The sequence below is a fragment of the Scyliorhinus canicula genome, chromosome 4 (assembly GCF_902713615.1).
Source record: "Scyliorhinus canicula chromosome 4, sScyCan1.1, whole genome shotgun sequence".
Classification (NCBI taxonomy): domain Eukaryota; kingdom Metazoa; phylum Chordata; class Chondrichthyes; order Carcharhiniformes; family Scyliorhinidae; genus Scyliorhinus; species Scyliorhinus canicula.
Window position 1 is genome coordinate 232,518,034 of NC_052149.1, and position 25,361 is coordinate 232,543,394.

The following is a 25,361-nucleotide window of genomic DNA, read 5'->3' on the forward strand; positions in this document are numbered from 1 at the left end:
GTATCTAACCCCGTGCTGTACCTGTCCCGGGAGTGTTTGATGGGGACAGTGTAGAGGGAGCTTTACTCTGTATCTAACCCCGTGCTGTACCTGTCCTGGGAGTGTTTGATGGGGATAGTGTAGAGGGAGCTTTACTCTGTATCTAACCCCGTGCTGTACCTGTCCCGGGAGTGTTTGATAGGGACAGCGTAGAGGGAGCTTTACTCTGTATCTAACCCCGTGCTGTACCTGTCCCGGGAGTGTTTGATGGGGACAGTGTAGAGGGAGCTTTACTCTGTATCTAACCCCGTGCTGTACCTATCCTGGGAGTGTTTGATGGGGACAGTGTAGAGGGAGCTTTACTCTGTATCTAACCCTGTGCTGTACCTGTCCTGGGAAAGTTTGATGGGGACAGTGTCGAGGGTGCTTTACTCTGTATCTGACCCGTGCTGTACCTGTACTGGGAGTGTTTGATGGGGACAATGTAGAGTGAGCTCTACTCTGTATCTGACCCCGTGCTGTACCTGTACTGGGAGTGTTTGATGGGGATAGTGTAGAGGGAGCTTTACTCTGTATCTAACCCCGTGCTGTACCTGTCCCGGGATTGTTTGATGGGGACAGTGTAGAGGGAGCTTTACATTGTATCTAACCCCGTGCTGTACCTGTCCTGGGAGTGTTTGATGGGGACAGTGTAGAGGGAGCTTTACTCTGTATCTAACCCCGTGCTGTAACTGTCCCGGGAGTGTTTGATGGGGACAGTGTAGAGGGAGCTTTACTCTGTATCTAACCCCATCCTATACCTGTCCTGGGAGTGTTTAGTGGGGACAGTGTAGAGGGAGCTTTACTCTGTATCTAACCCCCTGCTGTACCTGTCCTGGGAGTGTTTGATGGGGACAGTGTAGAGGGAGCATTACTCTGTATCTAACCCCGTGCTGTACCTGTCCTGGGCGTGTTTGTTGGGGACAGTGTAGAGAGAGCTTTACTCTGTATCTAACCCCCTGCTGTACCTGTCCTGGGAGTGTGTGATGGGGACAGTGTAGAGAGATCTTTACTCTGTATCTAACCCCGTGCTGTACCTGTCCTGGGAGTGTTTGATGGGGACAGTGTAGAGGAAGCTTTACTCTGTATCTAACCCCGTGCTGTACCTGTCCTGGGAGTGTTTAGCGGGGACAGTGTAGAGGGAGCTTTACTCTGTATCTAACCCTGTGCTGTACCTGTCCTGGGAGTGTTTAGTGGGGACAGTGTAGAGGGAGCTTTACTCTGTATCTAACCCCGTGCTGTACCTGTCCTGGGAGTGTTTAGTGGGGACAGTGTACATAAGAACATAAGAACATAAGAACTAGGAGCAGGAGTAGGCCATCTGGCCCCTCGAGCCTGCTCCGCCATTCAATTAGATCATGGCTGATCTTTTGTGGACTCAGCTCCACTTTCCGGCCCGAACACCATAACCCTTAATCCCTTTATTCTTCAAAAAACTATCTATCTTTACCTTAAAAACATGTAATGAAGGAGCCGCAACTGCTTCACTGGGCAAGGAATTCCATAGATTCACAACCCTTTGGGTGAAGAAGTTCCTCCTAAACTCAGTCCTAAATCTACTTCCCCTTATTTTGAGGCTATGCCCCCTAGTTTTGCTGTCACCCGCCAGTGGAAACAACCTGCCCGCATCTATCCTATCTATTCCCTTCATAATTTTAAATGTTTCTATAAGATCCCCCCTCATCCTTCTAAATTCCAACGAGTACAGTCCCAGTCTACTCAACCTCTCCTCATAATCCAACCCCTTCAGCTCTGGGATTAACCTAGTGAATCTCCTCTGCACACCCTCCAGCGCCAGTACGTCCTTTCTCAAGTAAGGAGACCAAAACTGAACACAATACTCCAGGTGTGGCCGCACTAACACCTTATACAATTGAAACATAACCTCCCTAGTCTTAAACTCCATCCCTCTAGCAATGAAGGACAAAATTCCATTTGCCTTCTTAATCACCTGTTGCACTTGTAAACCAACCTTCTGTGACTCATGCACTAGCACACCCAAGTCTCTCTGAACAGCGGCATGCTTTAATATTTTATCGTTTAAATAATAATCCCGTTTGCTGTTATTCCTACCAAAATGGATAACCTCACATTTGTAGAGGGAGCTTTACTCTGTATCTAACCCTGTGCTGTACCTGTCCTGGGAGTGTTTAGTGGGGACAGTGTAGAGGGAGCTTTACTCTGTATCTAACCCCGTGCTGTACCTGTCCTGGGAGTGTTTGATGGGGACAGTGTAGAGGGAGCTTTACTCTGTATCTAACCCTGTGCTGTACCTGTCCTGGGAGTGTTTGATGGGGACAGTGTAGAGGGGGCTTTACTCTGTATCTAACCCCATGCTGTACCTGTCCTGGGAGTGTTTGATGTTGAAATGGGAAAGGATACCATTATGACTTGCTATCAAACAGCTTTCTCCCCCGGATCAATGCCCCAGGAGAGAAGGGTGAATACTGCCTGCTGCCTGTAGGATGGTGAATACTGCCTGTTACCTGTAGGTTGGTGAATACTGCCTCTTACCTGTAGGTTGGTGAATACTGCCAGTTACCTGTAGGATGGTGAATACTGCCTGTTACCTGTAGGATGGTGAATACTGCCTGTTACCTGTAGGATGGTGAATACTGCCTGTTACCTGTAGCATGGTGAATACTGCCTGTTACCTGTAGGATGGTGAATACTGCCTGTTACCTGTAGGATGGTGAATACTGCCTGTTACCTGTAGGTTGGTGAATACTGCCTGTTACCTGTAGGATGGTGAATACTGCCTGCTGCCTGTAGGTTGGTGAATACTGCCTGTTACCTGTAGGATGGTGAATACTGCCTGTTACCTGTAGCATGGTGAATACTGCCTGCTGCCTGTAGGATGGTGAATACTGCCTGTTACCTGTAGGATGGTGAATACTGCCTGCTGCCTGTAGGTTGGTGAATACTGCCAGTTACCTGTAGCATGGTGAATACTGCCTGTTACCTGTAGGTTGGTGAATACTGCCTCTTACCTGTAGGTTGGTGAATACTGCCAGTTACCTGTAGGATGGTGAATACTGCCTGTTACCTGTAGGATGGTGAATACTGCCTGTTACCTGTAGGATGGTGAATACTGCCTGTTACCTGTAGCATGGTGAATACTGCCAGTTACCTGTAGGATGGTGAATACTGCCTGTTACCTGTAGGATGGTGAATACTGCCCGTTACCTGTAGGATGGTGAATACTGCCTGTTACCTGTAGGATGGTGAATACTGCCTGCTGCCTGTAGGATGGTGAATACTGCCTGTTACCTGTAGGATGGTGAATACTGCCTGCTGCCTGTAGGTTGGTGAATACTGCCAGTTACCTGTAGCATGGTGAATACTGCCTGTTACCTGTAGGTTGGTGAATACTGCCTGTTACCTGTAGGATGGTGAATACTGCCTGTTACCTGTAGGATGGTGAATACTGCCTGTTACCTGTAGCATGGTGAATACTGCCTGTTACCTGTAGCATGGTGAATACTGCCTGTTACCTGTAGGATGGTGAATACTGCCTGTTACCTGTAGAATGGTGAATACTGCCTGTTACCTGTAGGTTGGTGAATACTGCCTGTTACCTGTAGAATGGTGAATACTGCCTGTTACCTGTAGCATGGTGAATACTGCCTGCTGCCTGTAGGTTGGTGAATACTGCCTGTTACCTGTAGCATGGTGAATACTGCCTGTTACCTGTAGGATGGTGAATACTGCCTGCTGCCTGTAGGTTGGTGAATACTGCCTGCTGCCTGTAGGTTGGTGAATACTGCCTGTTACCTGTAGGATGGTGAATACTGCCTGTTACCTGTAGGATGGTGAATACTGCCTGTTACCTGTAGGATGGTGAATACTGCCTGTTACCTGTAGCATGGTGAATACTGCCTGTTACCTGTAGGTTGGTGAATACTGCCTGTTACCTGTAGGATGGTGAATACTGCCTGTTACCTGTAGCATGGTGAATACTGCCTGTTGCCTGTAGGATGGTGAATACTGCCTGTTACCTGTAGGATGGTGAATACTGCCTGTTACCTGTAGGATGGTGAATACTGCCTGCTGCCTGTAGGATGGTGAATACTGCCTGTTACCTGTAGGATGGTGAATACTACCTGTTACCTGTAGCATGGTGAATACTGCCTGTTACCTGTAGGATGGTGAATACTGCCCGTTACCTGTAGGATGGTGAATACTGCCTGTTACCTGTAGGATGGTGAATACTGCCTGTTACCTGTAGGATGGTGAATACTACCTGTTACCTGTAGGATGGTGAATACTGCCTGTTACCTGTAGGATGGTGAATACTGCCTGTTACCTGTAGGATGGTGAATACTGCCTGTTGCCTGTAGGTTGGTGAATACTGCCTGTTACCTGTAGGATGGTGAATACTGCCTGCTGCCTGTAGCATGGTGAATACTGCCTGTTACCTGTAGCATGGTGAATACTGCCTGTTACCTGTAGGACGGTGAATACTGCCCGTTACCTGTAGGATTGCCTGTTACCTGTAGGATGGTGAATACTGCCTGCTGCCTGTAGGATGGTGAATACTGCCTGCTGCCTGTAGGATGGTGAATACTGCCCGTTACCTGTAGGATGGTGAATACTGCCTGCTGCCTGTAGGTTGGTGAATACTGCCTGTTACCTGTAGCATGGTGAATACTGCCTGTTGCCTGTAGGATGGTGAATACTGCCTGTTACCTGTAGGATGGTGAATACTGCCTGCTGCCTGTAGGATGGTGAATACTGCCCGTTACCTGTAGGATGGTGAATACTGCCTGTTACCTGTAGGATGGTGAATACTGCCAGTTACCTGTAGGATGGTGAATACTGCCTGTTACCTGTAGGATGGTGAATACTGGCTGTTACCTGTAGGATGGTGAATACTGCCTGGTACCTGTAGGATGGTGAATACTGCCAGTTACCTGTAGAACGGTGGTCTTGTACTCATTCTTCTGCACTTTGGAAGACAGACGGTTGAAATCGACAGCCATTCTGCCCAGGTGGGCTAGCAGCTCCTTCCTGTTGGTCTCCTCAGCGAATAGGCTGAGCGAGCTCTCCAGACGCTGGAGATGAACAGTTACGTTTCCATCTTCGATTGCCAACTTCTGCAGCACATCCTGAGTCACATGGGAGGACAGAAGACACAATCACAACCAATCACAACAGCAGCTGGCATTAATGTAGCACCTTTAAACGCTTGAAATTGTGGCAAGGTGCTTCACAGGAACTCTATCAAATAACCGCACTAGAAGATTTGAGGCTCAGATGGTCAAAAGCTTGGTCAAAGAGTTTGGCTTTAAGGTCTGTTTATGTGGGAAAAGCGAGGTAAAGAGATGTCGGGAGGGAGTTCCGGAACTTTGGACCCAGGCAGCTGAAGGCACGGCCACTATTGGCAGAGCAATTAAATTTGGAGATGCACAAGTGGCCAGGATTTGAGGAGCGCAGAGATCTCAGAGTTGGAGGTGGTCCCAGAACTAGGGGCTGTGGGGGACAAGACCATGGAGGGATTTGAAAGCAGGGATGAGGATTTTAAAACGGTAGTGCTGCTGGACCAGGACGCCCCAGGTTATTCCTACGATCCCAGGTGGGTATTCAGTCTTCAATTTTTCTGCAAATCTTCTTTTTCTTCCTTGAAGTAATGTCAGTTGAGGGACAAATATTGGTTCCACCGGGTAGAACTCCCCTTGCTGTGTGCGCCTGCCTGCCATTGTAGTGTAAAAGGTGCCCTGCAGTGCAAGGTTTTAACGTGGGACTGGAGAATAGCGCTGCTCATGGTATGACGTATAGAGTCACACGGTAATAGACCCGGAGAACAGTCTAGAAGGAACTTGCATGGGAGCAGCGCCGCACATGGCAGAGGCGGTGGCGCCGTGATATTGTCACCGGACTGGTAAACTAGAGACACAGAAAAGTGCTCTGGGGACCCAGGTTCAAATCCCGCCACTGCGGACGGTGAAATTTGAATCTGGAATTTAAAAAAAAGTCTAATGATGACATTGTCGATTGTCGTAAAAACCCATCTCGTTCACTAATGTCCTTTAGGGAAGGAAATCTGCCGTCCTTACCTGGTCTGGCCTACAATGAGACTCCAGACCCATAGCAATGTGGTTGACACTTAACTGCCCCTTCAAGAGCAATTAGGGACGGGCAATAAATGCTGGCCCAGCCTGCGACACCCATGTCCCATGAACAAATTGGGACCTGGACATAGTTAAGGATTACCAATAAATGGTTCCTGTTTAAACGTACAAGTTTCAAGATCTTATCGACGAGACGCATAACCTTCAAAATAGTTAACCTGAAATATTAGGTCTACGCAGGAGACGCAGACCTAACTGGCCGTTTAATTGTCCCAGCAACTCAGATGGTGCAGCATTCCCTCAGTCCCGGCATTAGGGAACGTCAGCCGGGATTGTACTCAACCGCGATGCCCGCTGCAGTCAAAGAGCCAGCCAGGGTTCTATTGAGATTGACCGTTATAAAGGTGCAGGGTAAAGTGTAATCACCTCAAGGAAGGGAGAGAGTCTGGCAATTAATTAATAAATAAATAAAACTCCTATTGAAATTCACAGTAAGCAAAATCCACTGTAGTTAGTCATATTCCTGCTTTTGGCTTTCTGACCCTGATGAAGTTTTGCAAACAAATTTTCAAGCTCACTGGGAACAAGGGGCGAAATTCTCTGCTCCCACGCCGGTTCGGAGAATAGCGGGCCGCGCCGTTTTTTTCCCGCGACGCCGTTCCGACGCGCTCCCGCTATTCTCCCCACCGGCCAAATGTCCGTGGTCGGGATACTCGCGGAAAACAACGGAGAGTCGCCCGACGGAGGCAAAATGGCGACTCTCCAGCACCCCCGCTATTCTCCGACCCGGATGGGCCGAGCGGCCTGCCGTTCTCGACCGGTTCACGACGGCGGCAACCACCCCTCCACCGCCCCACAAGATCAAGCCGCCACGTCTTGCGGGGCGGCGGAGGGGAAGACGGCAACCGCGCATGCGCGGCTGACATCATTAGGCGCGCCGGCCGCGTCATTCTCGGCGCGCCGGGCCTTGACGCCTGCGACAAGGCCCAGCGGCTGAGATTAACGGAGTGCCGCTCCTAGCCCCCCAGGTGGGGGTGAATAAGGTGAGAGGAGCGGCCTCCGAGGCCGTTGTGAAACTCGGCCGAGTTCACGACGGCCTTCCCGATTTTCCACGGGAGCGGAGAATTCCACCCAAGGAGGTGAAGCTAGCATCAGCGAGGTCCCTTTAAGAGTCTGGTTAATCCCCTCCCCCTTCTGGATTACTTCACCTTGGGACGTTTGTGACCGGAATGTGCAACACGCTCACTCCGGACCGGTAAATTTAATCATTCATCAATTACGCACACACAAAATTCCCAGAATAGCCCTGGATTCATTTCAACCAAATAACGAAATGTCCGGAGATTGGGAATCAGCAGTTCCAATGAACTGAGGAAAATACTTTTAAAAGAACGTGCATTTCCATAGCACCTTGTCCAGACCACAGGACATCGCAAAACGCTTCCGAGCTACGAATGAAGCTTGGTCACCATGTTGTATAAACTCAACGGCCACAGGCAGCAGTGAGATGCTTTGGAGAGGTTGGTTGTGGGATAACTATTGGCCTCAGGACCCAGAGGAGAACTCGCCTCCTCCTTAAATCGGGGCCGTAGGATTTTATTTTGCAACCACTGGAGCATGAAGGCAGAATTTTGGGTTAACGCCGCATAGAAATGAACAGCTCCTCTGACAGTGCAGCACTCCCTCAGTGGCACGGTGGTTAGCACTGTGGCTTCACAGCGTCAGGGACCCGGGTTCGATTCCCGGTTTGGGTCACTGTCTGTGCGGAGTCTGCACGTTCTCCCCGTGTCTGCATGGGTTTCCTCCGGGTGCTCCGGTTTCCTCCCACAGTCCAAAGATGTGCAGGTTAGGTGGATTGGCCATGATAAATTGCCCTTAGTATTGGGTGGGGTTACTGGGTTATGGGGATAGGGTGGAGGTGTTAACCTTGGGTAGGATGCTCTTTCCAAGAGCCGGTGCAGACTCGATGGGCCGAATGGCCTCCTTCTGCACTGTAAATTCTATGATCTATGATCTATGTGCAGGTTAGGTGGATTGGCCACGCTAAATTGCCCCTTAATTGGGGAAAAAAAATAATTGGGTACTCTATGTGTAAAAAAAATATATGACGACAACAATCATTCAGCCAGTCTGGCAGCTGAAGAGAGAAACAGAGTTAGCATTTCAGCGACAGTCCCTGGTCACAAATCATTTCCTTTTCCGGACGTGGCTCAGTGGTTAGCACACACGGCTCGCAGTCACAAGGTTGTGGATTCAAACCCCCGGGAGTCTGGATGGACACCACACTGTCTTTCACATGAGATGCTAAAATGGGAAGCTGTCTGTCTGCCCGCCCCCACCCCCACCCAAGGAGATGTGGTCAGATCTTCAGAGATCTACAAAGATGTTCGCAAAGCATTCCGAATAGAGGTCAAACACCCCCACTGACTCATGGGAGATCCTGGCCTGGGACTGACCAAGATGGACAAGACTCACCCGGGAAAGCGCTGAACATCGAGGGGCATTGTCGTGACTGAGCCGAGGCGGAATCGAGGCAGTGGGATGGAGCCTACCAACCTCCCAACAACAACAGCTTTGACAAAAGCGTCTCGAAGTTTCAGCTCCCTTCTCTCTCCACAGCTGCTGTCAGACCTGCTGAGGTTGTCCAGCATTTTCTGTTTTTGTCCCAACAACCCGTCTACTCAACCCTTCAAACACCATCGTGGACTGGACTCATCCACCATCTCAGAGCCTATCGAACCAGAGTGGAAGCAAGTCACCTCAATCTCGAGGACTGCCTAAGAGGAAGAGTAAGATCCCACAACATTCCTATTGGGAAGAGGAGCCAGGGATTTCTCCCTGTTAGCCTGGGCCAATATTTATCCCTCAATCAACATCAAAGGAAATCAGAGCTGGTAGAAATCATGGGCCAGAAATTGGAGGCGGGGGTGGGGGAGGGGGGGGGGATTGTGCAAGAGAGAGAGAGAAAGACCAATCAGAATTTTCTGAGCATAATATCCCTCGCCCACCCCTCACCCCACATATGGCAGCCCATCCCCAATATACATCAAACCACATAAATACACTGGCTAGAAGGTCAGAGGCTGACATGCTGAACCTCCTGTCTCCCCAAAGCCTGTCCACCATCTACAAGGCACAAGTCTGGAGTGTGATGGAATACTCTCCACTTGCCTGGGTGAGTGCAGCTCCAACAACACTCAAGAAGCTCAACACCACCCAGGACAAAGCAGCCCCGCTTGATTGGCATCGCGTTTACCATCGCCGCACAGTGGCAGCCGTGTGTACCATCGACAAGATGCACTGCAGCAACTCACCACGGTTCCTCAGACAGCTCCTTCCAAACCCACCACCTCTGCTTTCTAGAAGGACAAGAGCAGCAGATACCTGGGAACCCCCCCCCCAACCTGGGAGGGTCACCCCCACCCCCGAAGCCACTCACTATCCTGACTTGGAAATATATCAGCGACTTCACTGTGGCTGGGTCAAACTCCTGGAGTCCCTCCCTAACAGCATGGTGGGCGTACCTACACCTCGGGGACTGCAGCGGTTCAAGAAGGCAGCCCACCAGCCCCTTCTCGAGGATAATTAGGGACAGGCCATAAATGCTGGCCCAGCCAGTGCTCCCACATCCTGTGAAATAATTTTAAAAGTAAGTCACACTCACCTCAGCACATTCTTCCTTTGTCTCTTTCTTGTCATCTGCACTCACCACCTCAAACTCGGAGGACGAACCCTTAAAAAATAAACCACTGTGATTACAACCAACTCTACATATCACCTAAAATACTTGACATGGAATATATTTCATTCACTGGCAGGTGCAGCGACCGAGATAGGGAATTCTATTCAGATACATAACCGTGGCAGCACGGTGGCACAGTGGTTAGCACTGCTGCCCCACGGTGCTGAGGACCCGGGTTCGATCCCGGCCCCGGGTCACTGTCCGTGTGGAGTTTGCACATTCTCCCAGTGTCTGCGTGGGTCCCACCCCCCACCAACCCAAAGATATGCAGGGCAGGAGGATTGGCCACGCTAAATAGCCTCTTATTAAAAAATAAATAGATGCATAACCAGCTGCTGGTGGAATTGTTTCCGAGAACATCTTCAGGGTCAGCACACTTAAGAGAGTGGTCATTTGACCCATCGTGCCCATGCTAGCTCATCAGGGAATAGGAGCAGGAGCGAACCACTTGGCCTCTCGAGCCTGTCCCACTACTCAATCTGATCATGGCTCATCTACACTTTCCTACCCACTCCCCAAATCCCTTGATTCCCTTAAAAGTATTAAAATGGACTTTTGTTTTCAAAAATAAACATTTTATTGAGGTATTTTTTGGTATTATATAACACCACAATAAAACAATGTTCATGAAACTATAAACGTAGTGCAAAAGCCGTCTCCCTCCCTACAGGTCCCACCTTTATTAACCCCCTATTCTAAGCTAAACTAACCCCCTCCCCCCTCCACTTCTGCTGACGATTAATTTTCCGCGAAGAAGTTGACGAACGGTTGCCACCTCCGGGTGAACCCTAACATTGACCCTCTCAAGGGGAACTTGATTTTCTCCAGAGAAAGCTAGCCATGACCGATAGCCAGGTCTCCGACTTCGGGGGCTTTGAGTCCCTCCAAGCTGATAGTATCCGTCTCCGGGCTACCAGGGAAGCAAAGGCCAGAATGTCTGCGTCTTTCTCCTCCTGTATTCCCGGATCTTCCGACATCCCAAAAATCGCCACTTCTGGACTCGGTGCCACCCTTGTTTTTAACACCGTGGACATGACATCTGCAAACCCCTGCCAGAATCCCTTAAGCTTCGGGCATGTCCAGAACATGTGGACATGGTTCACTGGTCCTCCCGCACACCTTGCGCACCTGTCTTCTACCCCAAAGAACCTGGTCATGTGAGCCCGATGAACAACCTTGAATTGTATCAGGCTGAGCCTGGCACATGTTGTGGACGCGCTGACTCTGCTTAACACATCCGCCCAGAGACCATCCTCTATCTCTCCTCCCACTTGCGCTTCAGCTCCTCAGTCTGCGTCTCCTCTGACCCCATACATTCCTTGTAAATGTCCGAGACGCTGCCTTCTCCCACCCACCCTCTGGAAACTACCCTGTCCTGAATCCCCCTTAGCGGTAGGAGCGGGAAGGTTGACACCTGTTTATGTAGGAAGTGCCGCACCTGCAGGTACCTGAATTTGTTTCCCCTCGCCAACCCAAACTTCTCCTCCAGCACCCTTATACTCGGAAAGCTCCCTCTATAAACATATCCCCCCATCCTCTCAATCCCTGCTCTCCGCCATATCCGGAACCCCCCATCCATACTTCCCGGGGCAAACTGGTGATTATTACAGATTGGGGCCCAGACCGATGCTCCCTCTGCTCCCACATGTCTCCTCCATTGCCCCCAGACTCTCAGGGCCGCCAACACCATGGGGCTGGTGGAGTACCATGCCGGCAGGAATGGCAGAGGCGCCGTTACCAATGCCTCCAGACTGGTGCCCTTGCATGAAGCCACCTCCATACCATCCCATGCCACCCCTCCCCCACCACCCACTTCCTGATCATGGCTATATTCGCCGCCCAGTAACAGTTACTAAAATTTGGCAGTGCCAGCCCGCCCTCTCCCCGACTCCACTCAATCATTACCTTCCTTACCCGCGGAGTCTTGCCAACCCAAACAAAGACAATGATCAGTTTGTTGACCCATTTAAAAAAGGACCGCGGAATAAAGATGGAGAGACATTGAAACACAAACAGGAATCTCAGGAGGACAGTCATCTTCACCGTCCGCACCCTCCCTGCTAATAACAACAGGAGCACGTCCAATGTCCGAAAATCATCCTTCATTTGGTCCACTAGATGGGCCAGATTTAATTTATGCAGCCGGTCCCATTCCCTGTCTCGTCCCCTGGTGCAGTCTAAAGTAGTCCAAGGTTGTCCTATTTGTCCGGACACTTGCCACAGGAGCCTGATACAGCAACCTGACCCAGTCAATAAAGCCCCGCCCAGATCCGAACCATCCCAGTACTTCCCATAGATATTCCCATTCTACCCGATCAAAAGCCTTTTCTGCATCCATTGCAACCACTACCTCCACCTCCCTACCTTCCGGGGGCATCATGATCCCATTTAACAGCCTTCTTATATTGGCCACCAACTGCCTACCCTTAACAAACCCCGTCTGGTCCTCCCCAATAACGTCCGGAACACAATCCTCAATCCTGGAGGACAAGATTTTGGCCAGCAGTTTGGCGTCCACATTCAACAGGGATATCGGCCTGTAGGACCCACACAGCTCCAGGTTCTTGTCCCGCTTCAGAATCAGCGAAATCGTGGCCTGTGATGGGGAAGCACCCCACGCTCTGTTGCCTGATTGAACATCCTCATCAACACCGGCCCCAATATCCCAGAGAACGTTTTGTAAAACTCCACTGGGTACCCGTCTGGCCCCGGGGCTTTACCCGCCTGCATGGCCTTCAGACCCTCCACTATCTCTTCCAACCCGATCAGGGGCCCCCAGCCCTTCTACCAGCTCCCCGTCCACCTTTAGGAAATTCAGCCCCTCCAACAAGTGCCTCATCCCCTCCGGCCCCGTAGGGGGTTCCGACCTATACAGCCTCCTGTAGAAATCGTTAAATGCCTTATTCACCCCTGCTGAATCTCCAACCAGGTTCCCATCTCCGTCATTTACTGTCCCTATCTCCCTGGCTACCTCCCTCTTTCTAAGCTGCTTGGCAAGCATTCTGCTGGCCTTCTCTCCATACTCATAGATCGCCCCCCTCGCCTTTCTCAGCTGCTCCACCACCCTCCCTGTGGTTAACAAGCCGAACTCTGCCTATAGCCTGTAGCCTCCGCCGTTCCCTTAAAAGCCCTGCCTCTGGGGTCTCCGCATACCTCCTGTCGATCTGTCGCATCTCCTTTACTAGTCGGTCCGTCTCTGCTCTGTCCACCTTCTCCCTGTGGGCCCGTATCGAGATCAGCTCCCCTCTGACCACCGCTGCTGAAATTTCCCCCGTGTCGTTGACCTGCAGGTAGTTCTGAATACATTTCCTCAGCTGCTCACACACCCCTTCGTCAGCCAAAAATCCCACATCTAACCTCCAGTGCGGGCACTGGTTACTGTCTTTACTAACCTGTAGGTCAACCCAGTGCGGGGCATGATCTGAGATTGTAATCGCTGGGTACCCCGTGTCCACCACCCCTGCCAATAAGGCCCTGCTCAAAATATAGAAATCAATCCAGGAGTACACTTTATGCACATGTGAGTAGGATAACTCCATCACCCTCAGCTGCCCAAATCTCCATGGGTCCACCCCCCCCCCCCCCCCCCCCCCCCCCCCCCCCATCTGCTCCATGAACCCTTTTAGTTCCTTTGCCATTGCTGGCACCCTGCCCGTTTTTGAGCTTGACCGGTCCAAGCCAGGGTCAATAACTGTGTGAAGTACCCTCCCATGACCAATCTGTGCGAGTCCAGGTCCGGTATCTTCCCCAGCATCCTCTTTATAAACTCCACATCATCCCAATTTGGCGCATACACATTCACTAATACCACCTGCACCCCCTCCAGTTTCCCACTAACCATAATGTATCGACCTCCCACATCCGATACTATTCTACCCGCCTCAAACACCACCCGCTTATTGATCAGGATTGCGACACCTCTAGTCTTTGAATCCAGTCCCAAGTGAAAGACCTGACTGACCCAACCTTTCCTCAATCTAATCTGGTCAGTTACTCTAAGGTGCGTCTCCTGCCACATTACCACGTCCGCCTTCAGTCCCCTCAGATGCGCGAACATGCGTGTCCTCTTGTCCGGTCCATTTAACCCTCAAACATTCCAGGTGATCAGCCTAGTTGGGGGGCTCATTGCAGCCTAGTTGGGGGGCTCATTGTCGCCCCAGTCACCGATCAGCCATCCCCTTTTTTGAGCCCGCCTCCAGCCCATGCTCCACGCCTCCACCGGCCCGCCCCCAGGCAGCCCCCGCCCCAACCTCCTCTCTGTCCCTCCGCACAAGTCCCTCCCTTGTCAGCAGAACATTCCCCCCCCCCTTCCCCCCCAGTAACAACACTCTGTAACCCAACCCCTTCGATAAACCAAACATATGCACACCCCCCACTACACTTCCGTGAGCTTGCCGTCCAGCTAGCTTGGTGGCCCCCACCCCTGGCGCCGGATAGTCTCCCACCTATTGTTCCCTCCTAACCCTCCGCTCATACAAACACACTCCAACATCAAACAATCCCCACACAATTGCGCAACAGAAAAACACCAAAACCTAAACAAGCACACCTCCACCCCTCAACAGTGCAAATTAAAACTTAACTCACTCAGCTCTGCCACTGGTCCCAAATCAATACAGAAGGCATTACAGACAACTTCCACAAAATGAAAAACGAGAAACATTTAACAAAAAAGAACAGAGAAACAAAAAGGAAAAAAAACGAACGTTGCAGCAAAGTTCAAAAGCTCTCAGCCACCGCCAGTCCTTTCCTTTTCACGAAGTCCAGCGCGTCCTCAGGTGACTCGAAATAAAAGTGCTGCTCCTCGTACGTGACCCAGAGACGGGCCGGATACAACAGTCCGGACTTCACCTTTTTCTTAAAAAGGATCGACTTAATCTGGTTAAAGCCTGCTCTTCCCCTGGCCACCTCTGCACTCAGGTCTTGGTAAACCCGCAGGATACTATTGTCCCACTTACAGCTCGGTGTCTGCTGGCCCACTGTAGAATGAGCTCCTTATCTAAGTACCTGTGGAATCTCACCACCATTGCCCTCGGGGGGGGGGGGGGGGGGGGGGGGGGGGGGATGATGTCTCCCGCTCGCAGCTTCCTCGCGAGTGCTCTGTGAGCCCTGTCCAACTCCAAGGGTCAGGAGAATGCCCCATTCCCCAGCAGCTTCTCAAACATATCTGCGATGTATGCCCTACCGTCCGCTCCTTCGGACCCCTCCGGGAGCCCAACGATTCTCAAGTTCTGCCGGCGGGACCTATTCTCTAGGTCCTCCACCTTCTCCAGGAGCTTCTTCTGCTGGTCTCTCAGCATCCCCACCTCCAACTCCACCACAGTTTGATATTCCTCCTGCTCAGCCAGCGCTTTCTCCACCTTCTGGATCGCCCGATCTTGGGCATCCAATCTAAGCTCCAGCCACTCAATTGACTCTGATATCAGGTCCAAGCAGTCCCGTTTCTGCTTAGCAAAGCCTTCCTGAATAACTTGCATCAGCTGCTCCGTTGACCGCTGGGTCGACAAGCCAGAGGTCCGGACCTCTGCCATGCTGTCTCCCGCTTCAGCTTCAGTCCAAGCCTTCTCTGTCTTTCTGTTTCTGCCTTTACGAGCACTTCTAGTCCTTCTCTCCAATGCACCGATGTTGGAATTCAGTACACAATTGCCTCTGCCTTCACTTTTACAATTCAAGTCCGGTAGAAAATAGGGGGGGAAAGGTTCAAAAGTCCGAACAGAGCGGGAGCCACGAAATGTGCGACTTAGTCCTTCATAGCCGCCACCGGAAGTCACCATTAAAATGGACTTTTAACCTTGAACATACTCATCCAATATAGTCAGCGGACAATTTGCATTTGAGATCAGATTGATATTATTACTGGTCTAGTAAACCAGAGAACACTCGTTCAAAATCCCATCATGATAGTTCGAGATATAAAATTGTTTGTTTATAATAAATGGTAACTGTGAACATGAAGTTGCCAGATTTCTTTCATGTGATGTGGTCTCACTGGCTGGGCCAGCATTTGATGTCCATCCTTAACTGCTTGAACTAAGTGCCTCGCTTGGCCATGTCGGAGGGACACCCAAGAGTCAACCACATTGCTGTGGGTCTGGAGTCACACTGTAGGCCAGACCAGGTAAGGACGGCAGATTTCCTTCCCTAAAGGACATTAGTGACCCAGATGGGTTTTTACAACAATCTCTGATGGTTGTCATGGTCACCGTCACTAAAACTCGTTTTCAATTCCAGATTTTATGAATTTAATTTAAATCCCCCAAGCTGGTGTAGGGGGATTTGAACCCGTGTCCCCAGAGCATGAGTCTGGGCCTCTGGAGTACAAGCCCAGTGGCGCGACCACTAGTTCCGTACTCCCCATAATTGTGGGAGGGGGGGATTTTCTGAAAAACCCCAATCGATAAGACATGTGGAAGTCACTCGTGGTAAAATGGCCAACGGCCTCTAATCATAGTGAGAATCACAGTTAGGCCTGCTGGGAAGTCAAACAGCCAAACTCGAATACGCTGGGCAGAGACAGACAGCCAGGGCAAGTCTGGGCCTGTCCTGTAAACATCAGGAGATAATCGGCCCCATTCAAATGGATCGATTGTTGTGGACCGCCCAGATGAAGCCAGACTTTCTGGCACCCATATCACCTTATATAGGTGTAAGGTTACCTGCAGACAATGTACCTGACATCGTACCGGGTGCCCTGCAGAGTTGCAATCAGCAACTCCATTGGGGTGTTGCAAGCCCCGCTCAGTGACCTCATTGCTGAGGGCAAGAGAAAGTTCTGGAAGGGCGCAAAGAGGGGGATAAGAACAAACACCCCGAGATCCTCCTCAGCGAAGACGGGACTCAAAGGCGACGGAGAAGACTCCACGGCGGACCAGAGATCGGACGGAAGAGGCGAGCGAGACCCACCTTCACAGGCACCTGGGTAAACGTTTTAATAATAAACTGGTCGGCGTGTCCGATAATTTCCCGGCAGCAGACTCTCATTAAAAAAGAGTAGATGCTCGGTCAATAAAGAATTGTAAATCTCATTGCAAAATCCTTTTGCTGGACAAGGTATCAAGGCATGTCGGAGATTTGAAATGCAGGTCAGCCGTGAGCACGATTCAGCGGTCTCAGTTAAGTCTGCTGAACGGCGTGTTTAGCAGGGTGACTCTTGATGCTGCGACACTTGCTGGGCTGGGTCTTTTTGGCGTCGGTGAGGGTCTCCGTCATGGCCCCTCTTTTAAGTCATTTATTGCATTGGTGAGTTGGTGCCAGGTTGGCAATCTTAAGGTGTCCAGATGCCGGAGGGGGGGGGGGTAGTGCCAGGGTGCCACCCTGCCCAGTGCCCTACCACCCAGGGGCCTCACCCTCACCCCCCCCTCCCTCCTCCGAGGTGTCATTACATCTTTGTGAGCCAATACCAAATGGCGCCCGGTTGGGTCCTCGCTGATGAATCGGGCCAACGCATACTTGATGCGTGCTTGTATCTTGCCCAGTGAAAGCGAGATCCAGACCTCGCCGTGAGGTTACATTGAATCTCGCGAGATGTTGATACCATGTTGGGCGCAGCGAGGCCGCTGAACCGCACCCATGATCTTGATGAATGGTGCAGCACATCTGAGGGGTTGAATGGCCTCCTCCTGTGCCTACTGCCTTTCGGCAAAGAAACCCTGTGCCCTTACCTAGGCTATACATCACTCTCCCTCCATGCCAATGCCAAATGCCCTCTCAAGTGGCCTAGTAAGTCACAAAGCACCATCTTGGGGCTGATGGAGTCGACGAATAAATATCAGCCTTTCCACATCCCGAAACGTTCTTTTTTTCTTAAATCAATGAGTGAGAATTAAAGAGTGAATTCTATTTCACCAATTATAGATGGAAATATTTCTCACGTTTAAGCAGATTTGTTTAACAATCACCTGATCGCATGGCTAATAAATCATGAGGAAGCTTTAGCTCTCTGTGGTGAATGTGATTCACACCGGATTATAATCTGTATATACATGAGTCTATATTGTAAGTGCAGTTGCACTACCTGACCACCAGGGGGAGCAGCTCTGGGAATGCTCGAGTTGTACTGGGCTTCTCCCTTGGCTCCGCCCAGGACTCCTCCCCCGGGAGCTGCTGTATAAAGATCAGTGCCACATGGTCAGCCGGCCAGTTCACCGAAAGTTCAATGGCTAACAGGCTGGCTCTGTTGTGAGTATATTAAAACCGCTATTCTAATCCTACAAGCACGTGTCCGTAGAATTGTTGGTTCCAACAATCTCCAACTAGTGGAACTTCACGGATGTTACTTATTAACTGGGAGCTACCCAACTGGGGAGATTTCACCTTCCCTGGGCCAAGGTACACATCCCAGGCCTCAGGTTAAAGTTCACGTCTCGGCCTCAGGCCTCATCCCTTTGTGGATTGCTGAAGTACAAAGCCTGCCTCTCCACTAAGACAACGGTGCTGCAGCCCTTGACAAATAAGTGAGCTACATGATTCGATGCATTGCTCAGGAGGGTTGGAGCCCACGTTTACCTCCTGACAACATCACTCAATCAACTCGGGCCTGGGCAGCTTTCTCTCGGGTGACAAGAGCCAACCAGATCTCCGGCATCCAAACCAGAATCTCCAGAGAGACACGAGGCAAGGACCCAGGCCCAGAGTGTGGCCGCCCATCAGGGATTGAATGAGTACAAGAGATGATGTGCGGGGTGTTAGGAGGAAGGTGGGGGGGGGGGTAACTTGAAGACCAAGAGGTCGGCGTGACAACCAGCTTGGATTTGGAAAAAAAATATTTCCTTTCCGTTAGTGGCGAGGGTGGGGTTTGAAGTGGGGAGAGTTCTGCAGGAAAGGATGGGATAGGAGGTCGGGAACTTGAAGCAGTCGGCAGTCAGGAAGGAGCTCAGAGGCTCAACACCCAGAGAATCAGACAACAGAAACAGCGGGAATGGGGGGTGGGGTCAATACTCACACTGGACGAGGGCTTTGCTTCAGCTTTGGCCTCCGGCTCCAGTTTGCCAGTTGTGCCCAAGTCAGATTGGTGCTGATGGGCCGAAGCTGGAAGAGAATCTACAACAAGCAAAGCGTTCGTTAACATTCGGCATCTAACCCTCAAAAAATAACAATCGGAGGTGATTTATTCTCTAAATTATTCTGCACGTAAAGTTTGCTTGACAGAAAGGATTTCTCTCCGGGTTTTGCTTGACCCCGGTGTGCAGAAGGTCTCACCCTTCCCACAGGTGGGACAGCCGGACGTTCGAGCCCAGGGTGAGGGAAGCACAGGTTCTGACTGGGCTCCACATTCATTCAGACCAGAGGATTATCAAAGCCAATAAAATCCAGGGCAACGTAATCGCTTGCCAATATATTACAATACTTTCGAAGCGTTAAATGGGAGGGTGAGGTGGGGGGAACAGATTAAAACCGGTCACGAAGTGGGGCCCTCAGGCCGCAGGGCAGATTTGAGTAAATCGGAGACCAGCGTCAGTCCCAAGGAAATACCATTCCCATCGGATCCAGAAATCATCTCCCCACCGCGCTGGAAATAGTGTGGAGGACACACTGGGAAAAACAGCAAAGACTGGGGAAACTGCTCTCAACTGGTCTTGTGTATCTTAAAATGGAACACCAGGGACGAAATTCTCCGACCCCCAGCAGGGGTCAGCGAGGCCCCTGCGGCGATTCTCCGGCCCGCGATGGGCCGAAGTCCCGCCGCTGGGAGGCCTCTCCCGCTGCCGAGGTTTGAACCACCTCTAGTGGCGGCGGGATCGGCGGCACGACCGGGCCCCCGGGGTCCTGGGGGGGGGGTGGGGGGCGATCGGACCCCGGGAGGTGCCCCCACAGTGGCCAGGCCCGCGATCGGGGCCCCCCGCTCAGACTCCGGGCCAGTGCCCTGGGTGCACTATTTCTCTTCCGCGGCCGCCACGGCGGAGTGGAAGAGAACCCCACATCGCGCATGCGCCAACCGGTGAAAGCCTTTCGGCCAGCCCCGCTGCCGGGGGCGCCGGTTTTTGCGCCAGTCTTCTGGTGCCAACCGCTCCGGCGCGGGGCTGGCCCCCAAAGGTGCGGAGAATTCCCTACCTCTGGGTGGCCCGACCCCGGAGTGGTTGGCGCCACTCCCCTACGCCCGGGACCCTCCGTCATGCCGGGTGGAATCCCGCCCCAGTTCAGACCAGTACGCTAATAATAATAATAATCTTTATTAGTGTCACAAGTATTAACACTGCCATGAAGTTACTGTGAAAAGCCCCTAGTCGCCACAATCCGGCGCCTGTTCGGGTCACAGAGGGAGAATTCAGAATGTCCAATTCACCTAACAAGCACATCTTTCGGGACTTGTGGGAGGAAACCGCAGCACCCGGAGGGGACCCACCCAGACACGGGGAGAACGTTCAGACTCCGCACAGACAGAGACCCAGCCGGGAATCGAACCCAGGTCCCTGCTGCTGTGAAGCAACAGTGCTAACCACTGTGCTACCGTGCCGCCCACGGTACTGTTCCCCAGTTTTCACTCTCCGTTCCCCCGTTTCATACCTTGTACATCACTGGCATGCGCCGAGCTGTTCATTTCCCAGGATGATAAACTTGTGGACTTCAGAACATCTTGACCCACCAGTTCCTCCACCTTCTGCCGCAGTTTCGTGGCTTCGGCCTGAGATTCCTCCAGCAGGTTACCTGGGGCAGAGAGCGATTTCACAGGATTCACACAGGCGGCAACACCAGCAAAGAGCAGGGGAGTGCAAACAGCCCGAGAGAGCCATTCAGCCCATCAACCACGTTCCTCCCACAGCCCCTTAACACCACTACCCTATCACTGACTCCACCCAGCCATTTAATCTCCGCCCAATCCTATCCGATCACCCTGATCCCTCAATCCTGGAGTCAACTCCTCTTTCCAGTCCCCACCCCATAACCCTGGATCTGTGTTGTTGTAAACATTTATCAGCAGGTGGGGCAGATTCATACGCCTAGAGAATGAAAGTATCATGAACAGGTACAGGGAGGGGTGTCATCGAATTGAATGTTGCAGTTTATGTCTCGAATTCTAGAACACAAGGGGGTTGATTCCATCCTGGTTAGACCTGGAGACACTGTGAACAGTTCTGGACACCACCACACCCAGGGAAAGATCTATTGGCCTAGGAGGGAAGGTGGTGGTACTCTCACTGGACTAGTAATAATATCAGGCTCTGGGGGGCCCCAGGTTCCAATCCCACCTCGGCAGATGGTGAAATTTGACTTCAATAAAATCCTGGAATTGAAAAGTTGAATGAAGCCATTGTCGATCATTGACAAAACCCATCTGGGACGAACGTCTGCCGCCCTTCCCCGGCTCTGGCCTACATCTGACTCCAGATCCACAGCTATGAGGTAGAGTCCCGACAGCCCTTTGAAATGACCCAGCAAGCCACTCAGTCTGAGGCAGTTAGGAACGGACAACAAAATGCTGACCTTGACAAGAAATGAAATGAAAATGGCTTATTGTCACGAGTAGGCTTCAAACGAAGTTACTGTGAAAAGCCCCTAGTCGCCACATTCCGGCGCCTGTTCGGGGAGGCTGGTACCTTGTCAGTGACCCCCCCCCCCCCGTGACAAAATAAGGAAAATTGGCAAGATCACAGCTGATCTGAATTTGGCCTCAATTTCCCACCCGTGACGTCAATCGGTCATTTCTTGAGCTGCCTTGGCCTTGAACACCAGAAAGAAACCTGCCGAAATTTCCGACTGCTCTATAATAATAATCTTTATTGTCACAAGTAGGCTGACATTAACACTGCAATGACGTTACTGTGAAAATCCCCTAGTCGCCACATTGCGGCACCTGTTCGGGTACACAGAGGGAGAATTCAGAATGTCAGCTGACAGGCACGTCTTTCGGGACTTGTGGGAGGAAACCGGAGCACCCGGAGGAATCCCACCCAGACACGGGGAGAACGTGCAGACTCCGCACAGACAGTGACCCAAGCCGGGAATCGAACCTGGGACCCTGCCGCTGTGAAGCAACAGTGATAACCACTGTGCTATCGTGCCGCCCATACCTTGCCCTCTCCTGCATTAAGCTGCTCCCTAACATCCAACCCTTCATCCAAACCACTGCCGACCTTTGCCAATACGTCCTTATTAATACATCGGTGTGAATATTGCTTTAGAATGCTTGAATGAGGCACACTAGGATGCCTTACTACCTTTAAGAGCGTTATACAAACTAGTTGCTGCTGCTTTAAATTTATTAACTTTTTTTTAATAGCAAACCAATATAGTCCCTGACTGGATTTACTCTTTAAACATTGGCTATTCCTACTGTCAAAGAAATGTGTGGGGGGGGGGTTTAAAGATTTAAAATGGAAGAGTAATTCCACACTCGTATTCCCCCTCATTCCCATCGAACTGTTTCAGGAGGAGGCCCTCACAAATTAAGCGGAGCAGACGATGCCCTTACACCAGGCAGAGGGGTAAATATTCCGGGATTAAATACCTCCGTGGAATGGACAAGCTGGGCTCCAGTTCCGAATCCTGAGCGCACCCAGGAATTAGCCAGAAACAGGCCATTCGGCCCAGCAGTCCCATGCTGGAGGATACGTTATGCACAATCATCCTGTCACGCCCATCCAACTCCGATTTCAGTGCTTCACCTTTAATGATTTCCCTTGATTACAGCGATACTATCCACCTCGATCGCTCGCTGTGGGAGTCAGTAACACATTCTAACCAGTCTGTGGCTAAAGGCATAACGCCTCTTCCTTGATGGATTCATTAGAGACGCTTCCATGTAGAGCAACAGTGCGAGCCTCCCAGAAGAGCAATCACCTTCCCCAATGAAAATCGCACAGACTTCTCACATCCTCCTTAAAACAAAACTGGGTCACTTTTCGGGTACAGTGTGTGTGTGAGGGTGGGGTGTGGGATGGGGTACAGTGTGTGTGAGGGTGGGGAGTGGGATGGGGTACAGTGTGTGTGTGAGGGTGGGAGTGGGATGGGATACAGTGTGTGTGTGAGGGTGGGGAGTTGGATGGGGTACAGTGTGTGTGTGAGAGTGGGGAGTTGGATGGGGTACAGTGTGTGTGTGAGGGTGGGGAGTGGGATGGGGTACAGTGTGTGTGTGAGGGTGGGGGGTTGGATGGGGTACAGTGTGTGTGTGAGGGTGGGGAGTGGGTTGGGGTACAGTGTGTGTGTGTGAGGGTGGGGGGTTGGATGGGGTACAGTGTGTGTGTGAGGGTGGGGAGTTGGATGGGGTACAGTGTGTGTGTGAGAGTGGGGAGTTGGATGGGGTACAGTGTGTGTGTGAGGGTGGGGAGTGGGTTGGGGTACAGTGTGTGTGAGGGTGGGGAGTGGGATGGGGTACAGTGTGTGTGTGAGGGTGGGGAGTTGGATGGGGTACAGTGTGTGTGTGAGAGTGGGGAGTTGGATGGGGTACAGTGTGTGTGTGAGGGTGGAGAGTGGGATGGGGTACAGTGTGTGTGTGTGAGGGTGGGGAGTTGGATGCGGTACAGTGTGTGTGTGAGGGTGGGGAGTGGGATGGGGTACAGTGTGTGTGTGTGAGGGTGGGGAGTTTGATGGGGTACAGTGTGTGTGTGAGGGTGGGGAGTGGGATGGGGTACAGTGTGTGTGTGTGAGGGTGGGGAGTGGGATGGGGTACAGTGTGTGTGTGAGGGTGGGGCGTTGGATGGGGTACAGTGTGTGTGAGGGTGGGGAGTGGGATGGGGTACAGTGTGTGTGTGAGGGTGGGGAGTGGGATGGGGTACAGTGTGTGTGTGTGAGGGTGGGGAGTTGGATGGGGTACAGTGTGTGTGTGAGGGTGGGGAGGTGGATGGGGTACAGAGTGTGTGAGGGTGGGGAGTTGGATGGGGTACAGTGTGTGTGTGAGGGTGGGGAGTTGGATGGGATACAGTGTGTGAGGGTGGGGAGTTGGATGGGGTACAGTGTATGTGTGAGGGTGGGGAGTTGGATGGGGTACAGTGTGTGTGTGAGGGTGTGGAGTGGGTTGGGGTACAGTGTGTGTGTGAGGGTGGGGAGTTGGATGGGGTACAGTGTGCGTCTGAGGGTGGGGAGTGGGATGGGTACAGTGTGTGTGGGTGGGGAGTGGGATGGGGTACAGTGTGTGTGTGAGGGTGGGGGTGGGTTGGGGTACAGTGAGGGTGGGGAATGGGATGGGGTACAGTGTGTGTGGGTGGGGAGTGGGATGGGGTACAGTGTGTGTGTGAGGGTGGGGGTGGGTTGGGGTACAGTGAGGGTGGGGAATGGGATGGGGTACAGTGTGTATGTAGGGGGTGGGGGGTGGGTTGGAGTACAGTCTGTGTGGGGGGGTGGGGAGTGGGTTGGGGTACAGTCTGTGTGGGGGGTGGGGAGTGGGTTGGGGTACAGTCTGTGTGGGGGGGTGGGGAGTGGGTTGGGGTACAGTGAGGGTGGGGAGTGGGATGGGGTACAGTGTGAGTGTGAGGGTGGGGGTGGGTTGGGGTACAGTGTGTGTGTGAGGGTGGGGTGTGGGATGGGGTACAGTTTGTGTGTGAGGGTGGGGAGTGGGATGGGGTACAGTGTGTGGCTGGGTGGGGAGTGGGGTGGGGTACAGTGTGAGTGGGTGGGGAGTGGGGTGGGGTACAGTGTGTGTGTGAGGGTAGGGAGTGGGATGGGGTACAGTGTGTGTGTGTGGGTGGGGAGTGGGTTGGGGTACAGTGTGTGAGGGTGGGGAGTGGGATGGGTACAGTGTGTGTGAGGGTGGGTGTGGGATGGGGTACAGTGTGTGTGGGTGGGGAGTGGGATGGGGTACAGTGTGTGTGTGAGGGTGGGGAGTGGGTTGGTGTACAGTCTGTGTGGGGGATGGGGAGTGGGATGGGGTACAGTGTGTGTGGGTGGGGAGTGGGATGGGGTACAGTGTGTGTGTGAGGGTGGGGGAGTGGGATGGGTACAGTGTGTGTGTGAGGGTGGGGAGTGGGATGGGGTACAGTGTGTGTGTGGAATGGGGTACAGTGTGTGTGTGTGGGTGGGGAGTGGGTTGGGGTACAGTGTGTGAGGGTGGGCAGTGGGATGGGTACAGTGTGTGTGAGGGTGGGTGTGGGATGGGGTACAGGGGGTGTGGGTGGGGAGTGGGATGGGGTACAGTGTGTGTGTGAGGGTGGGGAGTGGGATGGGGTACAGTGTGTGTGTGAGGGTGGGGAGTGGGATGGGGTACAGTGTGTGTGTGAGGATGGGGAGTGGGATGGGGTACAGTGTGTGTGTGAGGGTGGGGAGTGGGATGGGGTACAGTGTGTGTGAGGGTGGGGAGTTGGATGGGGTACAGTGTGTGTGAGGGTGGGGAGTTGGATGGGGTACAGTGTGTGTGTGAGGGTGGGGAGTGGGATGGGGTACAGTGTGTGTGTGTGGGTGGGGAGTGGGATGGGGTACAGTGTGTGTGTGTGAGGGTGGGCAATGGGATGGGGTACAGTGAGGGTGGGGAGTGGGTTGGGGTACAGTCTGTGTGGGGGGTGGGGAGTGGGATGGGGTACAGTGTGTGTGAGGGTGGGGAGTGGGTTGGGGTACAGTGTGTGTGTGAGGGTGGGGAGTGGGTTGGGGTACAGTGTGTGTGA

The 25,361-nt window shown here is 52.2% G+C and overlaps 1 protein-coding gene across 1 annotated transcript in view; it reads right to left on the reverse strand.

Moving 5' to 3' along the window:
• The window catches only part of tnip1 (TNFAIP3 interacting protein 1), a 90,625-nt gene that overhangs the window by 52,786 nt on the left and 12,478 nt on the right, over positions 1-25,361 (reverse strand). Inside the window, exons 2-5 of the mRNA XM_038793558.1 lie at positions 20,335-20,475; positions 18,773-18,870; positions 9,754-9,822; positions 4,932-5,126 (exon numbers count right to left, since the gene is read on the reverse strand). Of these exons, the coding sequence (XP_038649486.1) occupies positions 4,932-5,126; positions 9,754-9,822; positions 18,773-18,870; positions 20,335-20,475 (503 nt within the window). The remainder of the gene's footprint in view (positions 1-4,931; positions 5,127-9,753; positions 9,823-18,772; positions 18,871-20,334; positions 20,476-25,361) is intronic.